Raw genomic sequence first — 24,427 nt, 5'->3', positions numbered from 1 at the left:
CTACTTAGTTACCACTAGGTGGTGGTAACACTTCTTAAACAACTATTCCACATTCCATGACACTCCCCGCCTGGCATATTAAAGATATGCCACTTTATGCCACAGTCTCAATCCCCTAGCTTGCTGATGAGTCATTGTCCTGTGGTGAAAACAACAAGATTACTTTAGAAACTGGTCTAGAGAAGACCTTCGCTGTCTGGTTCCGTATCATTTTAACGTCGACTTTCCTGACAAGTCCATCTCTGCTGGGAACAATATTGACAATAATTCCCATAGGCCACTGATTCCTCTTGGTTTGATCGTCCTTGAGCAGAACAATATCTCCTTCTTTGAGATTAGGTTTCTGAGACTGCCATTTGTGCCGACTCTGTAATGTGCTCAAATATTCACGGCGCCACCTGGCCCAGAAGGTATCTGCCAAGGCCTGAACTCATACACTGCCAACGCCGTACATCAGCATCAGCATCTGGGTTCACAAGGTCAAATGTTGATCCATTATCGCCACTGGCAGCTACCTTTGGTTGTTTCATTAGGAATGCTGGTCCTGTTAGCCACGTGGTGTCGGCAAGCTCGGCGGCTGGAACAGAACGTGACCCATGATCAGCTGGATTTAGTTCTGAAGGAATGTAGTTCCACTGCTCTGGTCGTGTTGACTGCCGGATGCGCTGCACACATAGAACCTCCTAGTCTCGTTGTGTATGTATCCCAATACAACTCTGCTGTCAGTGTAGAATTTCACTGTCTTGAGATCCAGATCAAGCTCCCTGATTACAAGATTGGCTATCTCAACGGCCATGACAGCAGCACAGAACTCCAGTCTTGGGATTGTAAGGGCTGGGTTGGGAGCGAGCTTGGATTTCCCAAAAACAAAGCCCACCTCTTGAAGACCTTGTTCATTTGTTGTCTTAAGATAAGCAACTGCAGATATTGCTTTGACAGAGGCATCACAGAAAATCAATAATTCAGCGTGCTGTGCTTTGGAAACAGAGAAAGAGGCATATGCTTGTGGAACATCAAGGCTTTTTAGTGCTGACAATGATTCATTCTATCTTCTCCAACCTTCTTTTTTTAGCCTCAGTGAGTTCTGCATCCCAGTCTGCATTCTCGGTTGTTAGCTCTCTTAGAATCAGTCTCCCTGTCACCACAACAGGAGCTATACCCCAAAGGATCGAACAGACTGTTTACTGTTGACAGGACACCACGGCGTGTAAATGGCTTTTTTTTTTTTTTTTTTTTTTTTTTTTAAATTTCTTTTTTTTTTTTTTTCTTCTCCTTCTCCTCTTTATAATCCCATAACCCCCACTGCCTTAAAACTACTGTGTGCGTGTGTGTGTGTGTGTGACAGGTCTAAATCTTCTCCAAACAGCAAATCAGTACAGCCTAGCCTCACTTTAAGCACCTAACAATGAAGAGCAGGCAGCCAGCCAATCGACACGGGGCTGAGCAATGACTGGACATGCTGCTTTATGACCTTTCAGGTGAATCACACAAAGACGCCTGAATATTTACTCAATAGCAATGGAAACTTCCCCCATTGCTGCTCTTGGCTGGCCCGTAAGAAATGCTAATGCAAAATAAACACGGCAGCAATGCCACATTTTAATGTGAGAGCTTTATCATCATCTTACAGAAGACATTCATCTAGGATCATACGTACTATACTGACATGCAAAACTCAGCTGCTACGAAAAAATTTATACATATACATACATATATATATATATATATATATATATATATATATATGTATGTATACTTGCAGTGTAGAGGTCATTTGGGTTGCTATGCTCTCCATCTTCTCCATATATGTTTATTTGCATAGAGCAAGTAGTAATGCTGCACTGTAATCAAATTCAAAGGACTTACATTTGCTACAGACGGTCATTTATCTCAGGGTCAGAGACCTTGAAAAGACAACAGTGATTTGGCAGCAGTGCAAGCAAATCCATCCTTCACATCTGCCCAGACTGGCAAGAGCTTACACAACAGCTCAAGTATAAAAGCACACGTCACAAACATTCAGCAAGACCACAGAGGAAGCAAGAGGAAAGCCCAGCTTTCAGCCTCCACAAAAACATTACTGGTATATGGGGTTGGGGGTGGGGGGCAGGGGTGCACTTCAAAATGTCTTTTAGAGAGCACAGCAGGTTTAATCAAGCTGTTACAGTTTTATTTATTTCCCCTAAGATTGCCACCGAAGGCACACAGAGCTCGGGGTGAAAAGATAGCTGAGAGACGGCAAAAGGGAAATGAGGTGGAAAACAGTCTGCTTACTTTACAAACACACATTTTCACTGGCAAGCCCCCATAGCCCTCCCCACTATCATAATCCATAACCTCTGAAGGACCAAAACAGAAACGACGGCTTGTGATTGCAGTCTTTCGAGCCATTTTCAATTTCAGTGCCATTTATATGAAATCACCACATAGGATTTCGAAAACATGTCCCCCACCTGTTGCAGGAAGTGCAAATTACACAGTAGGGTGAGAAAACAGGTGAGTAGTTGTTTAACATGACGCTCACAGGAGACACTCTGTAAATGTAAATGGCTTTTGATTCTCAGGAATATTGAATCCGAAAGTGTCAGTCATTATGTTCCAGCTGACTCCAAGACTGCGTTGGACTGGTAAGTCATCCACAAAGAGGTTAAGGTCTTTTACATTGTCTGCTCTTTGATCTGCAGGAAATGCGTTCATTACTTCTGCTCAATTTGGAGCTATTTTGTGCAGAGTGATGTTAGATGCTGCCAACATCTGCTGTGTTCGACGCAGAACATCAATGGCCTCTGCTGCTGTAGCAAAAGATCGGAGGCTGTCATCTACATAAAAGTCTCTTTCTACGCAGCGCCTCGCATCACTGCCATATTCAACTTCTTGGTGCTCTGCTGCTTTCCTCAGACCAAAGATTGCCACTGCAGGTGATGGGCTGTTTCCAAAAACATTAACACGCATGTGATAATCCACTACATCCTTACTCAGATCGTTATCCTGGTACCACAGGAATCTAAGGAAATCCCTGCAGTCCTCACGAACAATGAAACAGCAAAACATCTGCTGAATATCTGTAGTTATGGCCACAGGATCTTTTCTGAATCTGAGGAGGACACCAACGAGACTGTTAAGATCTGGTCCAGCCACAGCACCTCATTTAGTGAGATTCCATCATGCTGAGCACTGGAATCAAATACCACACGAATCTTGGTTGGTTTTTTGGGATGGTAAACACCAAACGTGGGCAAATACCAGCATTCTGCCCCCTCCTGGAGTGGTGGAGCAAGTTCAGCATGTCCCTTGTCTAACATATTTTGCATGAAGTCTGTGAAATGCATTTTCATTTCAGGCTTCTTATCTAAAGTCTTCTGCAGTGACATCAGACGGTGATGAGCATAGCATCTGTTATTTGGTAGACGTTTACGTGGGTGCCGAAAGGGAAGAGGGGCAACTATTAAACCTGATTCTTTGATCCCCATGATAGAACAGAGAAAACCCGACTCAGAGTGGTCAAAACATTTGTATATTTTTTATTCAATCATCTTCTGGAAGAGAGAGCCCTGCACAGCCCAAAGCCAGTTGCAGAATCTCTAACATTAGAAGCTCAAGATGAGTCTCATATAGGTGTTATTTTAGTACTTCAGACGTCACACACAGTTTCAATACACCCAACTCCTTCTACTCAGTTCCTCTTTTCTTTGTGTCTTACTTCCTGTGCAGCTTGCAATAACTTCCTCTTTCTGAGGTCTGTTGCCAGGGCAACCTGTCACCCTTCGTCTGAACTTAGTTTCACTCTCTGTCTGCTCCTCATATACTGCAAAAACATGCAGTTTCCTGTCAGCCTGTGACCTAGTCAAGTCTGGGCCTCTCATAAAACAATCTAATCAGCAAATAAGCATTAAGAATATATATTTATTTCTTAACACAACCCAGCTTTTTGTCTCATCCTGGAAGACTTCATCTTCCATGATCTGTAGGAAGACTGAATCCTCAATGGAGTGTGCTAGCAGGTTGTCATTTTCTGTGGCATTGAAAACTGTTTCTCCAAGTTTAGTCACTGTCGATGCATTTTGGATGTCTCTATTGGATGGGGTTCTCTTTCTCTCATCTTTGCCATTAGGATTTTCTTTCACCTTTATCTTATTCTCACACATGGCAAAGTGACTTGATCTGCCATTTTCCAGGATGCAGGTTTTCATAGCACTTACTGTAGGCGTGTTGTGAGCATCTTCTATGCAAGAAGAATGTCTGCATCTGGGTCAAGCGCTGGAATCTTATTTGCCACTCTTTTAAGATGATGGTGGTGACATGCAGCTTCGGGTGTGGGTATCTCTGACCTGTTGTTTGGGATATCATTACGCTCTATAAGTGCAGGCAAGGGAATGGTAAGTTTTCCCATCCAACGATTCTATCATAAAACTGTGGGCTCTTCTCCCAGATGCTTCTGTGATGCCTGGACAGGTTTTCAGTGTGTATGGCATGGCTGCTCCCTTGAGACCAAACATGTCAAAAAACTCAGATCTGGCCAGTGAAACATTACTTTAGTCATCTAAAATGACATACATCTTCTGCCATTGCTCTTGGTGGCCATTTGGGTACACATTCACCAGACAGATCTTTGAGCAGGATTTCCCTTGAAACCCATCCCCACATACCTGGGTACATCTGGATGTGACACTCTGTGCCTCTGTGTCCGACCTCTCCCCCCCATTCTCTGTCGAGGAAGTAGGGACTGCGTCTGAGCGTGAAGCTGGTCTGGGGTGCAGAGTGGAAATGTGTTTATCACTGTCACATTCTCCGCATTTAACGGTAGCCTCACAAGATTTGGCTTGATGAGTCGTAGAGGCGCAGCAGCAAAAACATATGTTGTTTTCCTTTAAGAACCTTTTCCTCTCTTCCAGGAGCATTTTTCGAAAACCTCTGCATTTTTGAAGAGAATGAGGCTTGTGGTGCATGGGGCATAGCTTCTCTGGATTTCCTATTTTGCGCTCCAAAGCCATAGATATGTTTGTCTTGTGCACGGAGACAGATCTCACTTGATTTTACTTTTTTTTTCTGTAAGAGATTTGTGAAAAGATCTGGATAGTTAAAACTGGGATCATTTCTCTCTTCAGCCTCTCTGCAGATGAATTTTTTGAAGTAGGAGAAAGGAGGAAAGGCAACAGGATGATCTCTCTTATATTTGCACCCATGTGACAGCCACGTGTCTTGGAGATTTAAAGGGAGCTTTTCCACAATTGGCTGCACACCTCTTGATGTATCAAGATAGGCTAAACCTGGCAGGTAACCCTCTCGTTTAGCAACGTCAAGTTCAGTAAGCAAGTCAGCCAGTTCTTGTAGTTTTTGACACTCTCTGTTGTGGATCTTGGGAAAACTCTCAAGTTTACAAAAGAGAACTCTTTCTATCACCTCTGGAGCACCATATTTTTTATTTAGTCTTTCCCAGATCATTCTAAGTCCCACCTTAGGCTGTCCGATATTCACAGACCGTATTCTGATTGCATGCTCACCAGATTCTTTACCCAGCCATTTGATAAGCAGATCCATTTCTTCACTCGCTGATAGACTCAGACTTTCGATTGTGTTGATGAACGCTTCTCTCCAGGCTTCATAATGTTCGGGTAAGTCATCAAACTTCGTTAGGCATGAAGAAATCAGCTGGGATTTAACAAGGTACTTGGCAAGATCTGTAGATGAGTCATTATTGTGGGAGCTGTGTGGATGTGGTCGATTGTCGGGCAGTACCCTGTGCTGATAGCGCTCATCTTCTTGCTGTGGAAAGTTCATATGGAGTGGCTGAGCATTATTTTGAGAGAAGCTGGCTCCGTTGTCGACGAGCTGGGGCTGTGCATTCTGATTGTAGCTTGGAAACGGAGTGGATGTTGGCGGTAAAGTTGAATCATTCTCTACTTTGGGTTCTTGTGGGAATTGTTCTTGTGTGTGCTGTGTAACATAGTGATCAGTCCTTTTCAATGCACACTCTGGCAAGGGCAGAAAGTCAAATTCTTTGTTGTTGGATTCGTTCACATCTCCTGCATCTGCCTCCAACACCTCAGTTTCAGCTTGGGCAGCCTCAGCCTCTTTCTGTAGATTAATATAATCTTTCTTGGCTTCTAGTCTGGCCTTTTCGACTCAGTTCACCTTCCTTTTCCGTGAATGCTATTCTGGTTTTCGTTGCATCTGCTTTGGCTTGCGCCCTGGCTGCTTCATAGCTTACTCTGGAGCTTGCTGATGAGTGTGAAGAGTGTGACCTCTTTGAGCTGTGGCGAGAATAAATAGACCCCGATTCAACTTCATCTCATGAGCCTTCAGCTCTGTCTTCCTTTGAAGCTTGTGTTGAGGAGCTTGTGGCCTCCATTGCAGTGTGATGCAGACTGACAATCCTTCACTCTTTTTAACTTCCACGTTGAGTGGTCATCCTTTTACTATGCTGTCCTCACTAAAGTTTGTTGCAGGCAACGGAATTTTAGCTATACAGCTAGCTTAACATTCTTTGTTCCAAGCACTTCATCCTCCAAGAAACAGGCCGCTTGTTGTGTTTGGCAGGATTTAATGATGAAAATAAATTCTCTCTCTCTCTTTTTTGTAAGACTGTACAAAGAAAAGGAATGCAAAATACACAATGAAGACATGTTCCATTACACTGGGAGAATAACATTGCTCTAATGAAAGATACATGACCACAAATGAAGCATCTGCTGAAAAAATACAAGCATCTACCTGCTTCCATATGATTTAACTCAAAATAGTGTCAAAACTTACCAATACACATTAAATATATAGGAACTTACGGATGAAGCTGATATTGTGGACTTTAACACCAGGATTGCAGAGATTGCCATCAGATTACAAATTTTTTCACTGCAGCAGCTAAAGAGCACACTACTTCCTGTAGACTCTCCCTCGCTCAGGATATGTCCACTGATAACGGATTTGATTTAGTGGCGTCTGCACTAGTGTTTGAAAAGTTCCATATGTTGGAAAGGCTGTCAGCTGTGTGGGGGGGCCCCCTTGTGGCGAGAGAGCACAGTTGCACTATTGAGCGCATGTTCCAGTGATCAGAGTTGGAGCTAGCACATAGCAAGAGCCGCCTGGCAGACTGACTCTGCAGGGGATGTCTACACACGGTGTGAGTTGTGTGCGTCGCTAAAGAACTGTGAGTAGACGTGGAGCCATGCCTGAAAAGGACAGTTTTAGTCTTTTATGCCAATTAGACATTTAGTGGATGTAGAAGTGCAATGTGTATCGACCTGTTCGCTATGTGGCTAGTTCATGCTACTAATGCTACCTGTTATGCTACATACCTGCTAGCTGTAAGCTAAACGATTTGGTGTTTGTGATATATTGTTGTTGGGTGTATTGGCAATCAATGTCATGTACTGTAAGGGTTTGGGAGTAGTGTATGAAACTCGTGCATGTAGATGTTCATATAGGAATTCCCATTTGTAGTTCTGGTTAGATTCGAAGAACGCTAATGCATCATAATTCATGACTTAGATGTTTATTACATTCAGTATTCTGTATATGTTCTGTTCACAGACCACACACACCCACACCCCTCACCACTCTGTAAGCCTGCGGTTGCATTACTGTGTTGCTGTACTGTGCTGTTAAGCTGAGGAATCACAGTAAAGATGGTATAACCTTTATCTGTGCGTCCTGTGTGTTCTGACTGACACCCCAAGGTGAACACCACTGCTATTCAGCCAACGCCTATACAGTCCTGGGTTCAACCCAAATTAACATTGGTCCTTCGAGCCGGATTGTGCTTTCCTTGGATCCTAAAGATGCAGCCTAGTTTCTTCTCCAGTGAAGATGTCTCAGATTCAACTCGCCCAAGGCGCCAAGTACAACCTCCTCCCTACCTTGCAGACTATGAGGTGAGCTTGGTGGGCCACCAACGAGACATGACACCCTACCGTCACTCGTACACAGCACAGTATGCACCCGGGCTAGAAGAGCAAAAGCAGTACGTGCCATCGGCAGTGTCTGTACAGACCTCCCGCTCGTCTAGCCCAACAAGTCAGCCTGGATGGGAACACACCGTGGATGAATGGACCGCTTCCTCGAATGATCTGCAGGATATGCGGCAGCATGTGCCCAGTAGGGATGGCCTGAACCATCAGCCTCCTTCTCCTTTCCATCGACCATGGGAAATGTCTGCAGTTTCGGGTTCGCAGTATGGTATGAATGGCAGACCTCAGCCTTACGCCCAAACACGTGAACCAGACAGAGGTGGTTACCTGTCGGAGCAACGGGACCAGAGATCACCCCCAACACATGTACCCCCTCTGTCTTCCTCCCAACGTATGCAGCCCATCAGTGTCCCCACGATTAGTTCCCATACACATAGAATAGATGCACGAACGAGTCCATGGCCGCAGTATGACAATAGGCAGGACATCCATGCTCAACAAGAATACCAAAGGCCATACTTTCGCCCACCATCAGCTCAGAGTATTCCACCCAAGGATACTACAATGATTGATACATTGGATAGGATGATGGGTGAACTACAGCTGTTAAAGGAGCAGACACTGACAGCTAGTCGGCCAACCCCGCCATTCCCCAACAGTGCACCTTCCTTTCGGTTTGAACATCCACCTATCATTCCGCAACATTTGAAGCCTCCTTGGCAGGAGCAGTTTTCTGCTAGTGCTTATCCCAATTTCCAGAGTCAAGCCCCCACCAACATCTGGAGCCAGCAGCCCGTCGCCGAGGTATCAAGACCTATCACAACATCATCGCAATATAAACCTCATCCATCCCCAGCCTACCAGCCACCACATGTAATGGCACAAGAGAAAACATACAGGGGTCCAACTCCAAGTATTCCTGATCTCATTAAGAAGGACCCAAGTGAGTTTGCCCGGTTAAAGATCGCACTTGACAATCTACTGCCACCGGATGGGACAGAGCTTTTCAAGTTTCAGATACTGATGGATCATTTGAAACTAGATGAAGCCCGTCTCATAGCTGATGCATATCTCAATTCTCCATCCCCCTATACTGACACCATGGCAGCCCTATCGGAGAAGTTTGGTCAGCCCCACCAGTTAGCCCTCAGGAAGATTGCCGGTGTTATGGATGCACCGGACATTCGTCGCGGGGATGTGGAGGCTTTTGAAAGATTCGCACTGCAGATTCGGGCTCTCGTTGGTATGCTGAAGACCCTTGGTCCGGACGGCGAAGTGGAACTGAAATGTGGCTCTCATGTGGCACGGCTCCTCAGTAAGCTGCCAGCTGAAATGAGGTCTGAGTTCCGGAGACACATGTGTCGCCATCCAGGGGTAGTATACAACCTAACAGACTTTTCAGACTGGTTACAGCTGGAAACATGGTGCCAAGATAGCAGTACCCAGCTTGGGGCTACAGGGCAGAAGGAGAGGGTCATCCAGAAACCAGAGCGCCTGAGAGAGGCGAAGTCAGTAAAGCGCATGGCCACTATCCTGCATGGCTCAGAGAATCTGCCGACGAAGCAGCCTGTCGAGTCGGTGAGCAGCAAACCAGCTGTCCATAGCAAGAAGAAAGGCCCGCTGAAAGCTTACTGCCCCTACTGTGATACGGAGGACCATTACCTGAGTCAGTGCCCCATATTCCAGTCGTTTGATAAGGCTCAAATCATAGACTGGATTAAGACAAACCAGCGTTGCTGGCGATTTGGCAGATCACATCAAGCAGCACAGTGCAATCTGAAGAAAGCTTGCAGCCTATGTCAAGGCAAACACCTTCAGATCCTGCATGAGGTCAACGCCAAGAGTGTGAAGGAAGGTACTTGCCTGGTGAGCTCTGCAACTGAAATACTCCACCTAGATAAACCTTCAGATTCTACCCGTGTTCTGCTTAAAGTGATTAGAGTTCTCCTGAGAAATGGTGACAAAACTCTGGACACTTATGCCATCCTGGATGATGGCTCTGACCGCACCATGCTGCTCTCCTCTGCAGCTCAGCAACTGGGCCTAACAGGCACACCTGAAGACCTCGCCCTGAGAACTATCCGTCAGGATATCCAAATGTTACATGGGGCCTGCGTTTCATTCACACTGTCCCCTATCATGCAGCCCCAGAAATCCTTCCACATAGCTAATGCCTTCACTGCCCAGTGGCTTGGCTTAGCTGAGCATTCATATCCAATTACCATGCTCAAGAGAAGGTACAGATATCTGAAGGACTTGCCCCTACAAACCTTCAGCAGAGTTTCGCCCCTGTTGCTAATTGGGGCTGATCACCCACATCTCATAAACCCTATAGAGCCTGTGCGCTTTGGATCACTAGGAGGGCCAGCTGCGATGCGAACCCGACTAGGATGGACTCTGCAAGGGCCTGCAAAGTCGCTTGAGTCACAGTTAGAGTCTCAACAGTGTCTGTATACCTCCTGCAGCCCCCTATCTGTTGAACTCCAGAGGAATGTGGAGAAGCTGTGGCAAGTGGATGTTCTACCATATAAGAGTGAAAAGGAGGTGACAAGGTCGAAGGAGGATCATGAAGCCCTTCAGATATTGGAGGCCAGAACAAGGCGCGTGGATGTTAAGGGAGTGCTCCGGTATGCCACACCCTTATTGAGGAGGAAGGATGCACCACTTTTTCAGGCCACCCAAGAGGCGACACTGCCCAGCCTGAGGAGTATGGAGAGACGTCTGAGCAAAGACCCGGTTAGGGCTGCTGCATATATGGACGAGATTGAAAGGTTGGTGACCTCTGGGTTTGTAGCCAAACTGCAACCGGAGGTTGCCTCTCAGAGCCAAGAGAGTTGGTACATACCTCATCACATGGTCCAGCACAATGGCAAGAATAGAGTGGTCTTTAATTGCTCTTTTCGACACAAGGGACTTAACCTGAACGAGTCCCTATTGCCTGGCCCTGTCCTGAGCCCTTCTCTGGTTGGAGTGCTCCTGCGCTTCAGAGAACACAGCATTGCCATCAGTGGTGACATAAAAGGGATGTTTCACCAGGTGTGCCTACTCCCGGAAGACAAACCGCTCCTGAGGTTTCTTTGGCGCAATATGAATCGGGATGAGCCCCCTCACAGCTATGAATGGCAAGTCCTTCCCTTTGGGACAACATGTAGTCCCTGCTGTGCCTCCTTTGCGCTACAGCGGCATGTCCTCCTGCATAGTGAACCAGGAGAGGAGGTGAGGTTCTCCATCGAACGGTGCTTCTATGTGGACAACTGTCTACAGAGTGTTTCATCGATTGAAGAAGCCCAGCAGTTGGTCAAGAAACTACGGCAGCTTCTGGCTTCCGGGGGCTTTGAAATTCGGCAGTGGGCTAGTAATAGGCCAGAAGTGATTAGTCATCTGCCATCCGAGGCACGGTCAGACAAACTGGAACTCTGGCTGTCACAGGACCGACAAGAAGCGCATGAATCAACCCTGGGACTGAACTGGAACTGTGAGACGGACACCCTCAGCCTCAAGCACCGACCCATTGACTATGGAGAGCCCACTATGAGGAACATATATCGAACCCTGGCTAGTCAGTATGACCCACTTGGGTTCATCATTCCCTTCACCACCAGGGCCAAGATTATTGTACAGCAACTCTGGGACAAGCATCGAGATTGGGATGACCCCCAGTTACCTCATGATTTGCTGCACCAGTGGAAGACATGGAAAGGGGAGTTGGTGCATTTATCAGAGTTAACATTGCCACGATGTTACACACTGCCGCACATGGATCTATCTGACATTGCAAGAGAGGTACATATCTTTTGCAATGCATCAGAGCGAGCCTATGGCTCTGTGGCTTACCTGAGATCAGAAGATCATTATGGTAATGCGCAGCTGTCATTCCTCATGGCCAGATCACGGGTTGCTCCAAGGAAGCAGATATCTATTCCCAGACTCGAACTCTGCGCTGCACTCACTGGAGCCCAGCTCGCAAAGCTACTTCAGACAGAACTAACGTTCAAGGTGACCACATGTACGCTGTGGTCTGATTCAACCACTGTCCTCAACTGGTTGCATTCCACATCCTGCCATTTCAAGGTGTTTGTTGGCACCAGGATTACAGAAATTCAAGAGCTTACTAACCCCAAAGACTGGCGATATGTGGATTCTACAAGAAACCCAGCTGATGACATCACAAGGGGCAAAAGTCTCACTGAACTGGCCAGCCCAAATAGGTGGACTCAAGGACCAGATTTCCTCCTCCTACCTCCTGACCAGTGGCCCTCCTGCCCATCGTTGGGTGCATCAGACCCAGAGGATGGCATCGAGCTAAAACGCTCTGCCATATGTCATATGGCTAACACGACCCCGGGTAATCAAACCCCAGAGGCCCAGCGGTTTAACACATGGGCAGAATTAGTAGAAGCCACAGCTAAGGAGATTCAAAATGCAGCAATGCAGGGTGACCCAGCTGGGAGTAATTCACCTACTGCAGGGGCCTACACCGAGGCAGAGCAACAGATCTTGAGACAGATTCAGATGGACTGTTTCCCAGAGGACTACCACCTACTACAAGCAGGCAAACCTATACCGGCTAACAGTCGGCTGCTATGCCTAGCACCGCAGTATGATGCCAATCATAGACTGATCCGGGTTGGTGGCAGGCTGCGGCGAGCAGAGAGCCTTGATCTGTCTGTTGTACACCCTGTGGTCCTGGATCCCACCCATGTGTATACCAGACTACTTATTCAAGATGTGGATGCACGTCTCGGTCATCCTGGCCCAGAGAGAGTATTCGCTGAGCTTCGGCGGACTGTATGGATCCTGCGAGGTAGAGAGGCCGTTAAGCGGCACCAACATAGTTGCATGGATTGCCGTAGGTGGAGGGCAAACCCAGCTTCTCAGCAAATGGCTGACCTGCCACCTGCCCGCCTCAGGCTGTTCAAACCTGCCTTCTATTCCACTGGCATGGACTGCTTTGGTCCTTTCTGGATCAAGATAGGCAGACGCAGGGAGAAGCGATGGGGCATTTTGTTTAAGTGCCTCACTACTCGGGCCGTCCATATAGACCTCCTGACATCCATCGACACTGACTCCTTTCTGATGGCCTTCCGAAGGTTCATCGTGAGAAGAGGGAAACCGGCAGAAGTTTACTCGGATCAGGGGACAAACTTCAAAGGAGGGGAAAAGGAGTTCCAGCAGGCATTCTCCAGCATGTGTCCAGACCTCCAGCAGAAACTGGCTATGCAGCAGGTATGTTTCCGCTTCAACCCACCTGCAGCACCCCACTTTGGAAGCACTTGGGAAAGAGAAATCCGCTCTATCAAAAACACCTTATACACCTCTGTTGGCTCTCAGACCGTGAGTGAGGAAGTACTCAGGACCGTTCTTACAGAAATCTAGGGTATCCTGAATGCCAAACCCCTAGGTTATGTTTCTGCGGAGTTGGCTGACATCGATCCAGTGATCCCTAACTACTTGCTCATGGGGCGGCCTGACAGCTCCCTACCTCAGGTAGTGTATCCCGAAGAAGAAGCGCTAGGGAGGCGAAGATGGAGACATTCGCAAATCCTGGTGGACAGATTCTGGTCATCTTTCATCAGACACTATTTGCCTAATCTCCAAACTCGCATGAAGTGGCAGAGACCCATGGAGGACATAACAGAGGGAGCGGTTGTTCTGCTGGTGGATCCACAGCTACCCAGAGCATCATGGCAGATTGGGAGAGTGACGAAGATTCTTACTGGTTCTGATGGCCACACCAGAACAGCAGAGGTGAAGATACGTGACAAAACATACACCCGGCCTATAGTACGTCTGATTGTGCTTCCGGCGATCAAGGATGAGGATGACCAGGTGGGGGAGCCCTCGTCTGTATAGACAGCCTTTCCATGGGGCCAATTTGCACCGCAAATTGGGGGGCGGCTATGTTGGAAAGGCTGTCAGCTGTGTGGGGGGGCCCCCTTGTGGCGAGAGAGCACAGTTGCACTATTGAGCGCATGTTCCAGTGATCAGAGTTGGAGCTAGCACATAGCAAGAGCCGCCTGGCAGTCTGACTCTGCAGGGGATGTCTACACACGGTGTGAGTTGTGTGCGTCGCTAAAGAACTGTGAGTAGACGTGGAGCCATGCCTGAAAAGGACAGTTTTAGTCTTTTATGCCAATTAGACATTTAGTGGATGTAGAAGTGCAATGTGTATCGACCTGTTCGCTATGTGGCTAGTTCATGCTACTAATGCTACCTGTTATGCTACATACCTGCTAGCTGTAAGCTAAACGATTTGGTGTTTGTGATATATTGTTGTTGGGTGTATTGGCAATCAATGTCATGTACTGTAAGGGTTTGGGAGTAGTGTATGAAACTCGTGCATGTAGATGTTCATATAGGAATTCCCATTTGTAGTTCTGGTTAGATTCGAAGAACGCTAATGCATCATAATTCATGACTTAGATGTTTATTACATTCAGTATTCTGTATATGTTCTGTTCACAGACCACACACACCCACACCCCTCACCACTCTGTAAGCCTGCGGTTGCATTACTGTGTTGCTGTACTGTGCTGTTAAGCTGAGGAATCACAGTAAAGACGGTATAACCTTTATCTGTGCGTCCTGTGTGTTCTGACTGACACCCCAAGGTGAACACCACTGCTATTCAGCCAACGCCTATACAGTCCTGGGTTCAACCCAAATTAACACCATATTTCAATACAAGCATTGCATGCAAAGCAGACAACGAAAAATGAAGTGGATGAGGTTTCTCAGTACATTACAGCTGGAGCCTTAAATATGTAAATATGAATCCTGCACCAGTTGTACTTTGGTGGCCAGGAATCACTGGGTTAGGTGAAAGTCAACTTGTTGTTGAAGCAATAAAGAGTGACTTGGCACTACACCAGTAAGCTACATACCTGTTCTTTATCTAAGTAGGTTGATGTTGTGCAATGAGAGCTGACCTATATACAGAAGAGACACAATTGTCATGCACATCACACACCATTGCTCCTGGAACTGTTTTTGAATAATTATTTCACAGAATAATAATTTACACTTTTATTGCCCATCCCCATTTTACGCATATTATTGTTATTGCATGTGTTTAGTCTGCTTAATCACAGTGCATTGTCATATATTTCATTGAGGATTTACAGCTCATCACAGTACGGAAACAGCTTTAGTGAAAGTTGCAGATGGCCTCTGACAGTGGACTCATCTCTGTACTTGTGCTGCTAGACCTCAGCGGAGCGATTAATAACAACAGTATTTTATTGCAGAGATTAGAGCAGGCCATAGCAATTAAGCTCTTGTTTGAATCATGTCTATCTAATAGACTCCAATTGGCTCATGTACAGTGGGGCAAAAAAGTATTTAGTCAGCCACCGATTGTGCAAGTTCCCCCACTTAAAATGATGACAGAGGTCAGTAATTTGCACCAGAGGTACACTTCAACTGTGAGAGACAGAATGTGAAAAAAAATCCATGAATTCACATGGTAGGATTTGTAAAGAATTTATTCGTAAATCAGGGTGGAAAATAAGTATTTGGTCACCTCAAACAAGGAAAATCTCTGGCTCTCACAGACCTGTAACGTCTTCTGTAAGAAGCTTTTCTGTCCCCCACTCGTTACCTGTATGAATGGCACCTGTTTGAACTCATCATCTGTATAAAAGACACCTGTCCACAGCCTCAAACAGTCAGACTCCAAACTCCGCCATGGCCAAGACCAAAGAGCTTTCGAAGGACACCAGGAAAAGTATTGTAGACCTGCACCAGACTGGGAAGAGTGAATCTACAATAGGCAAGCAGCTTGGTGTGAAAAAATCAACTGTGGGAGCAATCATCAGAAAATGGAAGACATACAAGACCACTGATAATCTCCCTCGATCTGGGGCTCCACGCAAGATCTCATCCCGTGGGGTCAAAATGATCATGAGAACGGTGAGCAAAGATCCCAGAACCACACGGGGGGACCTGGTGAATGACCTGCAGAGAGCTGGGACCAAAGTAACAAAGGTCACCATCAGTAACACACTACAACGGCAGGGAATCAAATCCTGCAGTGCCAGACGTGTTCCGCTGCTGAAGCCAGTGCATGTCCAGGCCCGTCTGAAGTTTGCCAGAGAGCACATGGATGATACAGCAGAGGATTGGGAGAATGTCATGTGGTCAGATGAAACCAAAGTAGAACTTTTTGGTATAAACTCAACTCGTTGTGTTTGGAGGAAGAAGAATACTGAGTTGCATCCCAAGAACACCATACCTACTGTGAAGCATGGGGGTGGAAACATCATGCTATGGGGCTGTTTTTCTGCCAAGGGGACAGGACGACTGATCCGTGTTAAGGACAGAATGAATGGGGCCATGTATCGTGAGATTTTGAGCCAAAACCTCCTTCCATCAGTGAGAACTTTGAAGATGAAACGAGGCTGGGTCTTCCAACATGACATTGATCCAAAACACACCGCCCGGGCAACAAAGGAGTGGCTCCGTAAGAAGCATTTGAAAGTCCTGGAGTGGCCTAGCCAGTCTCCAGACCTCAACCCCATAGAAAATCTGTGGCGGGAGTTGAAAGTCCGTGTTGCTCGGCGATAGCCCCAAAACATCACTGCTCTCGAGAAGATCTGCATGGAGGAATGGGCCAAAATACCAGCTACTGTGTGTGCAAACCTGGTAAAGACCTATAGTAAACGTTTGACCTCTGTTATTGCCAACAAAGGTTATGTTACAAAGTATTGAGTTGTATTTTTGTTATTGACCAAATACTTATTTTCCACCCTGATTTACGAATAAATTCTTTACAAATCCTACCATGTGGATTCATGGATTTTTTTTTCACATTCTGTCTCTCACAGTTCAAGTGTACCTCTGGTGCAAATTACTGACCTCTGTCATCATTTTAGGTGGGGGAACTTGCACAATCGGTGGCTGACTAAATACTTTTTTGCCCCACTGTAAATGGGGAGTTGTCTTCACACTAAGGTTAATTATGGAGTTCCACAGGATTCTGTGCTAGGACCAGTTCTGTGTACATTATACATGGTTCTCCTAGGCAGTATCTTTCAAAGGCATTGCGTATATTTTCACTGCTATGCAGATGATCTCCAGCTCTGTTAATGAAGCCAAACGACGAAACTGTGGGAACGTCTTAAAGACATAAAGACATGGGTAACCTTCAACTTCCTGCTTCTAAATTCAGATCAAACTAAGTTGATTGCACTCAGCCATGAAAATCTTACAAACATGATGTGTAACCAGATGCATACTCTGGATGGGGTTACCTTGGTCTTAACACTAACAGAAATTTTGAAATTGTATTTGACCAGGTTATGTCCTTCACTGCTTATATTTAACACATATTCAGGATTGCTTTTTTTGCATTTATGCAGTATCTCTAAAATTAGAAACATCCTATTTCAGAGTGTTAGTTCTAGAAATTAGTTCATGCATTTATTACTTGAAGGCTGCACTACTGTGATTTGCTATTATCAGGTTGTCCCCAAAACTCACTGAAAAGCTTTAAGTTGATCCAAAATGCTGCAGTACGGATAGGGAGTAAAAAGACAGAACATAATTCTCAGAATTCTCAGAATCAAACTTAAAATCCTTCTCCTCATGTATAATCAGGACCCATCTTATCTTAATGCTGGTAGGGGCTGTAAAACAGTTGGGATTTTCTCTCTGTTATTTTGGGAACTTTACTCATATAAAGTGCCTTGAGGCAATTACTGTTGTTATTTGACACAATATGAAAAAATTTAAGGTGTGAAATTTTTTTCCTAAAGCTTTATGAATGTAAATGTCTGGAAATTTTACACTGGGAATAAGGGACATTCCCTTTTACTCTTTTTAAGGTGAATTAGTGCAGCTGGGTGCTTCATTCTGGAGTGACAGGACCTGTGCCCAGAAGTGCACATGTACCTCAACAGGCCTGCAGTGCCGCAACCAGCCATGCTCCTTTTCACAGATCTGCAAGCCAGCTTCCTTCCAGTTCTCCTGTCAGACAGTGCCAAGAGGAACCTGCACCATAAGCGGTGATCCCCATTACTACACCTTTGATGACACAGTGTTTCACTTCCAAGGCACTTGCACCTATGTTCTCTCTGAGCAATGTAATAGTGGGCTGCCCTACTACAGAGTAGAAGGCAAAAATGAGCACAGAGGAAGTACTCGAGTCTCTTTGACACGACTGGTGAAAGTGCATGTCTACAATGACACAATTGAGCTTGTCAAAGGACGTCGTGGTCAGGCTAAGGTTGGTCATTTTGATTCTGGATAAATTCTACACTTTATGACCAGATATACTTTTCTCACTTGATATATTTGCTGGTTTTTTACAGGTTAACGGGAACTTTGCATCCACTCCATTCTCCCTTAGCAATGGCACCGTGCAGGTTTATGATTCAGGTTTTTCTGTGTTTGTCAGCACTGACTTTGGTTTAGTGGTGTCTTATGACACAAATCATTATGTCCAGATCAGCTTGCCCTACACTTACCAGAATGGTACATGCGGTCTTTGTGGAAACTTCAATGGCATTCGTACAGATGACTTTCAAACTCGTGACGGTGAGGTTGTGAGCTCTGATGTGGTTTTTGCTAACAGCTGGCAAGCATCTGGGGATGATGAGCCTGGCTGTGGGCCACAGTGCGGAGGTCTGGACTGTGCTGTTTGCAATGTAGAAGAGACAGCATTGTACAGCAACACTGACCACTGTGGTATCCTCAGCAGTAGTTCTGGACCTTTCACTGCTTGCCATCAGCAACTTCCTCCACAGTCCTTTGTGGACAGTTGTGTGTATGATCTGTGTGTAGGAGGAGGGTACCAACCTATTCTCTGTCAAGCTTTAACCGTGTACGCAAGTCAGTGTCAACAAAGTGGTATTCAGCTACCAAGTTGGAGGAGACCTGGCTTTTGTGGTATGTTAATCACTTTTTTTTTTTACATTATTTCAAAATATTATTGTATTAAAATTCCACTGATGTAAAGATCGATGTTCTTCTCTTATGCCTAGAAATCCCATGTCCAGCCAACAGCCACTTTGAGTCTGAAGGCACAGGATGTCCACCTACCTGTGTTAATCCCAACTCTACCCATAACTGCCCTCTACCTCCCCAGGAAAGCTGCATCTGTGATTCAGGCTACATCCTCAGTGGTGGGGTCTGCGTCCCTCATGCTGAGTGTGGCTGCAGCTTTGAGGGCCGTTACTACCGCTCTGGACAAACTGTAATACTAGACGAAGACTGTGGGAGACGTTGTAGCTGCAGTTATGGCTCCATGACTTGCCACTCTCATGGTTGTGGCCCACTTGAATCATGCAGGGTGGAGGATGGAGAAAGAGGATGCAGACCAAATAGCTATGAAACATGCTGGATCAGAGGCCCAGGGTCATATCAGACATTTGATGGACTGACATACCAATATCCTGGGGCGTGTCGATTGACACTTGCCAAAGTTATGGGACTGTCCAGTCACCCACACTTCATGGTGACAGCAGAAAAAGTGCCAAGAGGCCAGCAAGGTTTTGCACGAATTCTGCATTTTGAAGCAGAGGGGATACACGTATCTATTGAGATGGCAAGGAACAGTAAAGTGAAGGTAAGTGAATGGAACACTTACTTAAAATTATGTTCTTCCTTTAATTATTTATTTATGTGTACACGGACACAATACTGTTTAAGTCTTGTTAACTGCAAAAAACTGGATGATCCTGCAGGTTAACGGTCAGCTGATCAGGCTACCTTTCAGCACTACATCCAACCGCATCCAAATCTTCCACAGCAGCATTTACAGTGTCATCATTCGCACATCCTTTGGTGTAACTGTGCAGACAGTCTGGCCTCACTTTGTCCGTATCACTGCTCCTGGTGTCTACAATGGTTCCCTAGGTGGACTCTGTGGTGACTACAATGGTCATCCACACGATGATTTCCACACACCCAATGGTGTTCTGGTCAACAGCTCTCAGGACTTTGGAGAAAGTTGGCGAGATGGCTCTCTGGCTGCTCACTGCGTGGAAAGCATGAACCAAAATTCTACAACTAATTACAATTCTAGTGAGTACTGTGGCATTCTCAGATCACCAGATGGGCCATTTGTACCCTGTTGGTCTGTGGTTGACCCAAGCCAGCAGGTGGATGTATGTGTGGAGATCATGAGGGGCTCTAACAATCCAGCATCAACTCTGTGTGACGTCCTACGAGATTATGCACTAATGTGTCAACAAAAGGGTGTTGCCTTAGGACAATGGAGAAATGCAACTGGCTGTGGTAAGCATTCACTTGTTTTTCAGTTAATTCTAGCCATGATTTCCAAATATTTAAAAATTCTTTTTTTAATATTAAACTTTTTGTTTTTCTCCAGCACTAACCTGCCCATCAAACAGCCATTATGAACTCTGTGGAAGCTCTTGTCCTTCTGCTTGCCCCAGCCTCTCTTTCCCCTTCACCTGTGATGCTGTGTGCCAGGAGGGCTGTCAGTGTAATAATGGTTTCATTCTCAATGGTGACCAGTGTGTTCCACCAACATTTTGTGGATGCTATCATCAAGGACGCTATCACCAAGGTGGTGAGCAGTTCTGGGATGGTGAACAATGTCAGAGCTTGTGTACCTGTAACGGAAATACAGGGAACGTCCACTGTACTCCCAACTCCTGTGGGCCCCAGGAGTCCTGCCGTGTGGTGGAGGGTGAGTTGGGCTGCCATCCCAACCCTCATGGCACATGCTCTGCCTCTGGAGACCCTCACTACATCACCTTTGATCGTAAGGCCTATGACTTCCAAGGAACCTGCCGCTATGTTCTGGTGACCCTCTGTAATGCCACTGATGAGCTCAATCAGTTCTCCGTGGAAGCTAAGAATGAGGCATTGAATGGGCTTCCACTTTCAACAGTAGCTGAAGTTTTTGTGAATGTGTGGGGCTATGACGTGCATATGTCAAGGGACAGAAGAGGTTTGGTACAAGTAAGTAGATATGATATTACAGATTAGATGACTGCAATGAATAATTTCAGATTCATGAAGTAAACGGCTGCTACATGTTTTAGGGATATTTTTACTACTGTCAAAGAAAAAATAACAATTAAAAAATAGAAAAAATAACCACTGATTTTCTTTGCGTATCTCTTCTAGGTGAATGGAGTAACTAGAAATTTACCTATTGTCTTGAATGAAGGTAATGTGTCTATCTATGCAACAGGATCTCGTATAGTTGCCAGCACTAATTTCGGCTTGAGTGTTACCTACAATGGATATAGTGCAGTGTTTATCTCCGTACCACCAAATTACAGGTACACTTCCCACCCATCAAAGCTACAGTCATTATTATTTGAAATGCTTTAAAAACCAGGATAATCCAATCTACATAAGAGGGTTATTTACTAATAATTTATCCTTATGAAACTAACACAAGGACTATTGTTAACTATTGTCATCAACAGAGAAAAAATATGTGGACTTTGTGGAAATTTTAATGGAAATCCAAATGATGACTTTCACACACCATCTGGAACGATAGTCACATCTCCAGATGAGTTTGGGAGAGCCTGGAAGGTGCCAGGCAACTACACGTGCAATGATGGCTGTGGCTCCTCCTGTCCACAGTGTACCAATGAACAGCCAGCTAGAGATCAGTGTGAGGTGATACAGGCAGCTGATGGGCCCTTCAGTTTCTGCCACGAGGAGGTGGACCCGGCGCCATATTTCAACGACTGTCTGTTTGACGTATGTTTGTCAGGAAATCAAGGCCACGATCTCTTGTGCAGTGCCATTGAATCCTATGTCAGTGCCTGTCAGTCTGCTAATGTTCGAATCTATCCCTGGAGAGAGAACACCACCTGCAGTGAGTCAACATGTTGTTTTATTATATTTATATTTAAATTTACAAGAAATTTGCTCACCACTTAACTAATTTGACAACACTCATTATATCCAGATTGTATTACATTAAAAGTGGTATGTCTGACTAGTGCCATTTGTCACGTTTCTCACTTATTAAGCACTGGACTGTCCAGCCAACAGCCATTATGAGCTGTGCGGTACTGACTGTGGCCACACCTGTTCCAGTAGCATTGATGAAACCTGTAAGCAGTTCTGCTCTGAGGGATGTTTCTGTGATGAAGGCTTCATCAAGAGTGGGACCAGGTGTGTCCCAGTGGAAAGCTGTGGCTGCCAGTATGATGAATTCTACTATGATGTAAGACATATTAAAGTCAATAGTAAATACTCTTTGAAGTAATTCCCTTCAAATCAGCAGAATCAGCAGACTTGCCCTTCTTACATTTAGAAAGTTTCATGAAGTGTTTTGGACTGTGACAAAGCTTAAAATTCATAAATATATTTTAAACAAACAAGAGTGTTTATTATAGCTCAATAATAATATGATAATATTGAGGTAACAAGGTGGAGATAAGATATAAATAGAGACATAGCAAATAATTGTGATCTAGTGAGTACATTTCATATATACTAACCTGATAATAATAGGGTAATAACCTACTAATATGATTTTAGGATTTAATTTATTAGGATACCATTCCCATATTGCCATAATGCTGGAATCTTTTCCTGCCTCAACCACCAGCATTCTTCTTCTTTGTTTGAAGGCAGAATGATGCTCTAACTCTAAAATAAAATAAAATGCTATCACTAAATAAATGAATGCATTAAACAATCAGTTGAACATTATACAGCTACATCAGCGTGATTAAATACATTTTTCATGCATCTCTGTTCCACATATTTATTGAAATTTCAGCATTTAGCATCTGTCTTCTCTGTGGGAGAAAGATTAACAGTTACAACTGGTTGCTCTGTCGCAATATTTAGTATATTATTAATTGCAGTTTGCAGTGATCTAGCAATTACTACACTAAATCACCTACAATTAATGAAAAAAAATTCAAAATGGTATTTTAAGATCTATATTTGTTGTATCATTTTGGCTATGATTTGGTGTGGTGTGATTCCAGAGGTGGGTAGTAACGAGCTACATTTACTCCGTTACATTTACTTGAGTAAGTTTTTGAAAAAAATGTACTTTTTAAGTACCTTTTTTTCACGATACTTTTTACTTTTACTTGAGTACATTTATGAAGAAGAAACGGTACTTTTACTCCGCTACATTTGCAAAATTCGACTCGTTACCTTTTAAAAAAAATTTAGTTTAACACATTAGATAACATGCCGCCAGTGGAGTTTCCGGTAACTTTTTCACCAATCAGATGTGGCCATGCAGTCACATGACCAGTTTGAAACCGTGGCGGGCAGAGCGGCCCAAGCGTTTCAAAGTAGCAACACACGGAAAGAAGAAATATGATGGCAGAGTCTACGCTAGAGCTGAAGAGGATGAACACCCTTGGCCTCACATACAAACAATGTTTCGCTTAAAAGCAGCACAAAAGAACAGCTATGGCTTCAGTGAGAGCCAAAACAACAACTTTTCAGCGTGAAACAACTCAACTCGTGTAACCTGAGGAAACGGTAAGTTTTCTCTAAATATCTTTTTAGCTGTGGTTAGCTGGATGTCAGTCTTATGTTACAGCAGCTGTGTCTAGCTCGAGCTGCGAGTCATATTTTCGGCGCTACGTTGTAGTGAGATAAGTTTATGGGTGTTTTGTGCAGCTTCAGCTGTCCTTTTAACTGCTCGCTGGTTAGCTAGCGTGAGCTATAAGCTGACAGCTAGCCTGGTTAAACAAGCTAGAGTTCCACGCGCATGCAAACAGCTCGTCTCTACTGCTTTAACTGTTAAAACAGAAGGTAATACTGCGGCTGGCAGGATTTATTATGTGAAACAGCAGCTTGTTTAGTTTAAACAGTCTGCATTAAGCTGGGCAAACACTGTGCGATTTTTTTTCAGTCTTGTTATTCAGCTCCTGCTCAAACTGTACAATTAAGTCGCAGGGGTTAGAAGTTCATAGGTCATGATGCAGGATCTCACACTATACGGCCTGATGCTCTGATGCGACCTGAGTGCTCAAACTGTGCGTCCATAACATGAAGCTTATCATACAAAATCTGTCCCTCGCTCTCCCTCTCTCTGTCTTTTACTCACTCAGACACACACACACACACACCATCAACTTTGCTAAATTACTAATGAAAAACATTGACCAGACAGCTTTGACTGAGCAGTAATGTCCATCCAACTCTTTTCATGGTTGTTGTAGTCGTGATAATTTTGTGAGGCCACATTGAAAAGCCTCGGATACGGAAGCGTAGAGCTGCCACCGGGGCAAAAGAAAAATAGAGCTATATCACGTTATAACATGAAAGGTTTATTGTTCTAACAATAACAATATACTTTTAATGTTTGTACAATATACCTTTCATGTTTGAACAATATAATATCACGTTATTACAATATACATAATTATCACATTCGTACAATATAAATATTATATTGTATGAACGTGATATTATATTGTTCAAACATGAAAGGTATATTGTACAAACATTAAAAGTATATTGTTAGAACAATAAACTTTTTACGTTATAACGTGATATAGCTCTATTTTTCTTTTGCCTGGGTGGCATCTCTACGCTTACGTACTGGG

At 44.7% G+C, this 24,427-nt stretch overlaps 2 protein-coding genes across 2 annotated transcripts in view; both read left to right on the top strand.

Moving 5' to 3' along the window:
- The window catches only part of LOC120718167 (alpha-tectorin-like), a 38,305-nt gene that overhangs the window by 10,148 nt on the left and 3,730 nt on the right, over window positions 1–24,427 (top strand). The window contains exons 7-14 of the mRNA XM_040006566.1: window positions 17,732–18,132; window positions 18,218–18,794; window positions 18,890–19,473; window positions 19,592–20,144; window positions 20,239–20,837; window positions 21,006–21,163; window positions 21,314–21,714; window positions 21,872–22,068. Coding sequence (XP_039862500.1) covers window positions 17,732–18,132; window positions 18,218–18,794; window positions 18,890–19,473; window positions 19,592–20,144; window positions 20,239–20,837; window positions 21,006–21,163; window positions 21,314–21,714; window positions 21,872–22,068 — 3,470 coding nt within the window. The remainder of the gene's footprint in view (window positions 1–17,731; window positions 18,133–18,217; window positions 18,795–18,889; window positions 19,474–19,591; window positions 20,145–20,238; window positions 20,838–21,005; window positions 21,164–21,313; window positions 21,715–21,871; window positions 22,069–24,427) is intronic.
- Window positions 6,990–14,480, top strand: LOC120718168. The gene is made up of 2 exons (XM_040006567.1): window positions 6,990–13,989; window positions 14,373–14,480. The coding sequence occupies exon 1, from the start codon at window positions 7,779–7,781 to the stop codon at window positions 13,281–13,283; it is 5,505 nt and encodes a 1,834-aa protein (XP_039862501.1). The 5' UTR covers window positions 6,990–7,778; the 3' UTR covers window positions 13,284–13,989; window positions 14,373–14,480.

Source organism: Simochromis diagramma, unplaced genomic scaffold (assembly GCF_900408965.1).
Source record: "Simochromis diagramma unplaced genomic scaffold, fSimDia1.1 OVJJ01000518.1, whole genome shotgun sequence".
In the NCBI taxonomy this organism is placed as follows: domain Eukaryota; kingdom Metazoa; phylum Chordata; class Actinopteri; order Cichliformes; family Cichlidae; genus Simochromis; species Simochromis diagramma.
Note: the sequence above shows the minus strand (reverse complement) of the source record. Positions and strands in the feature narration are given on the sequence as shown.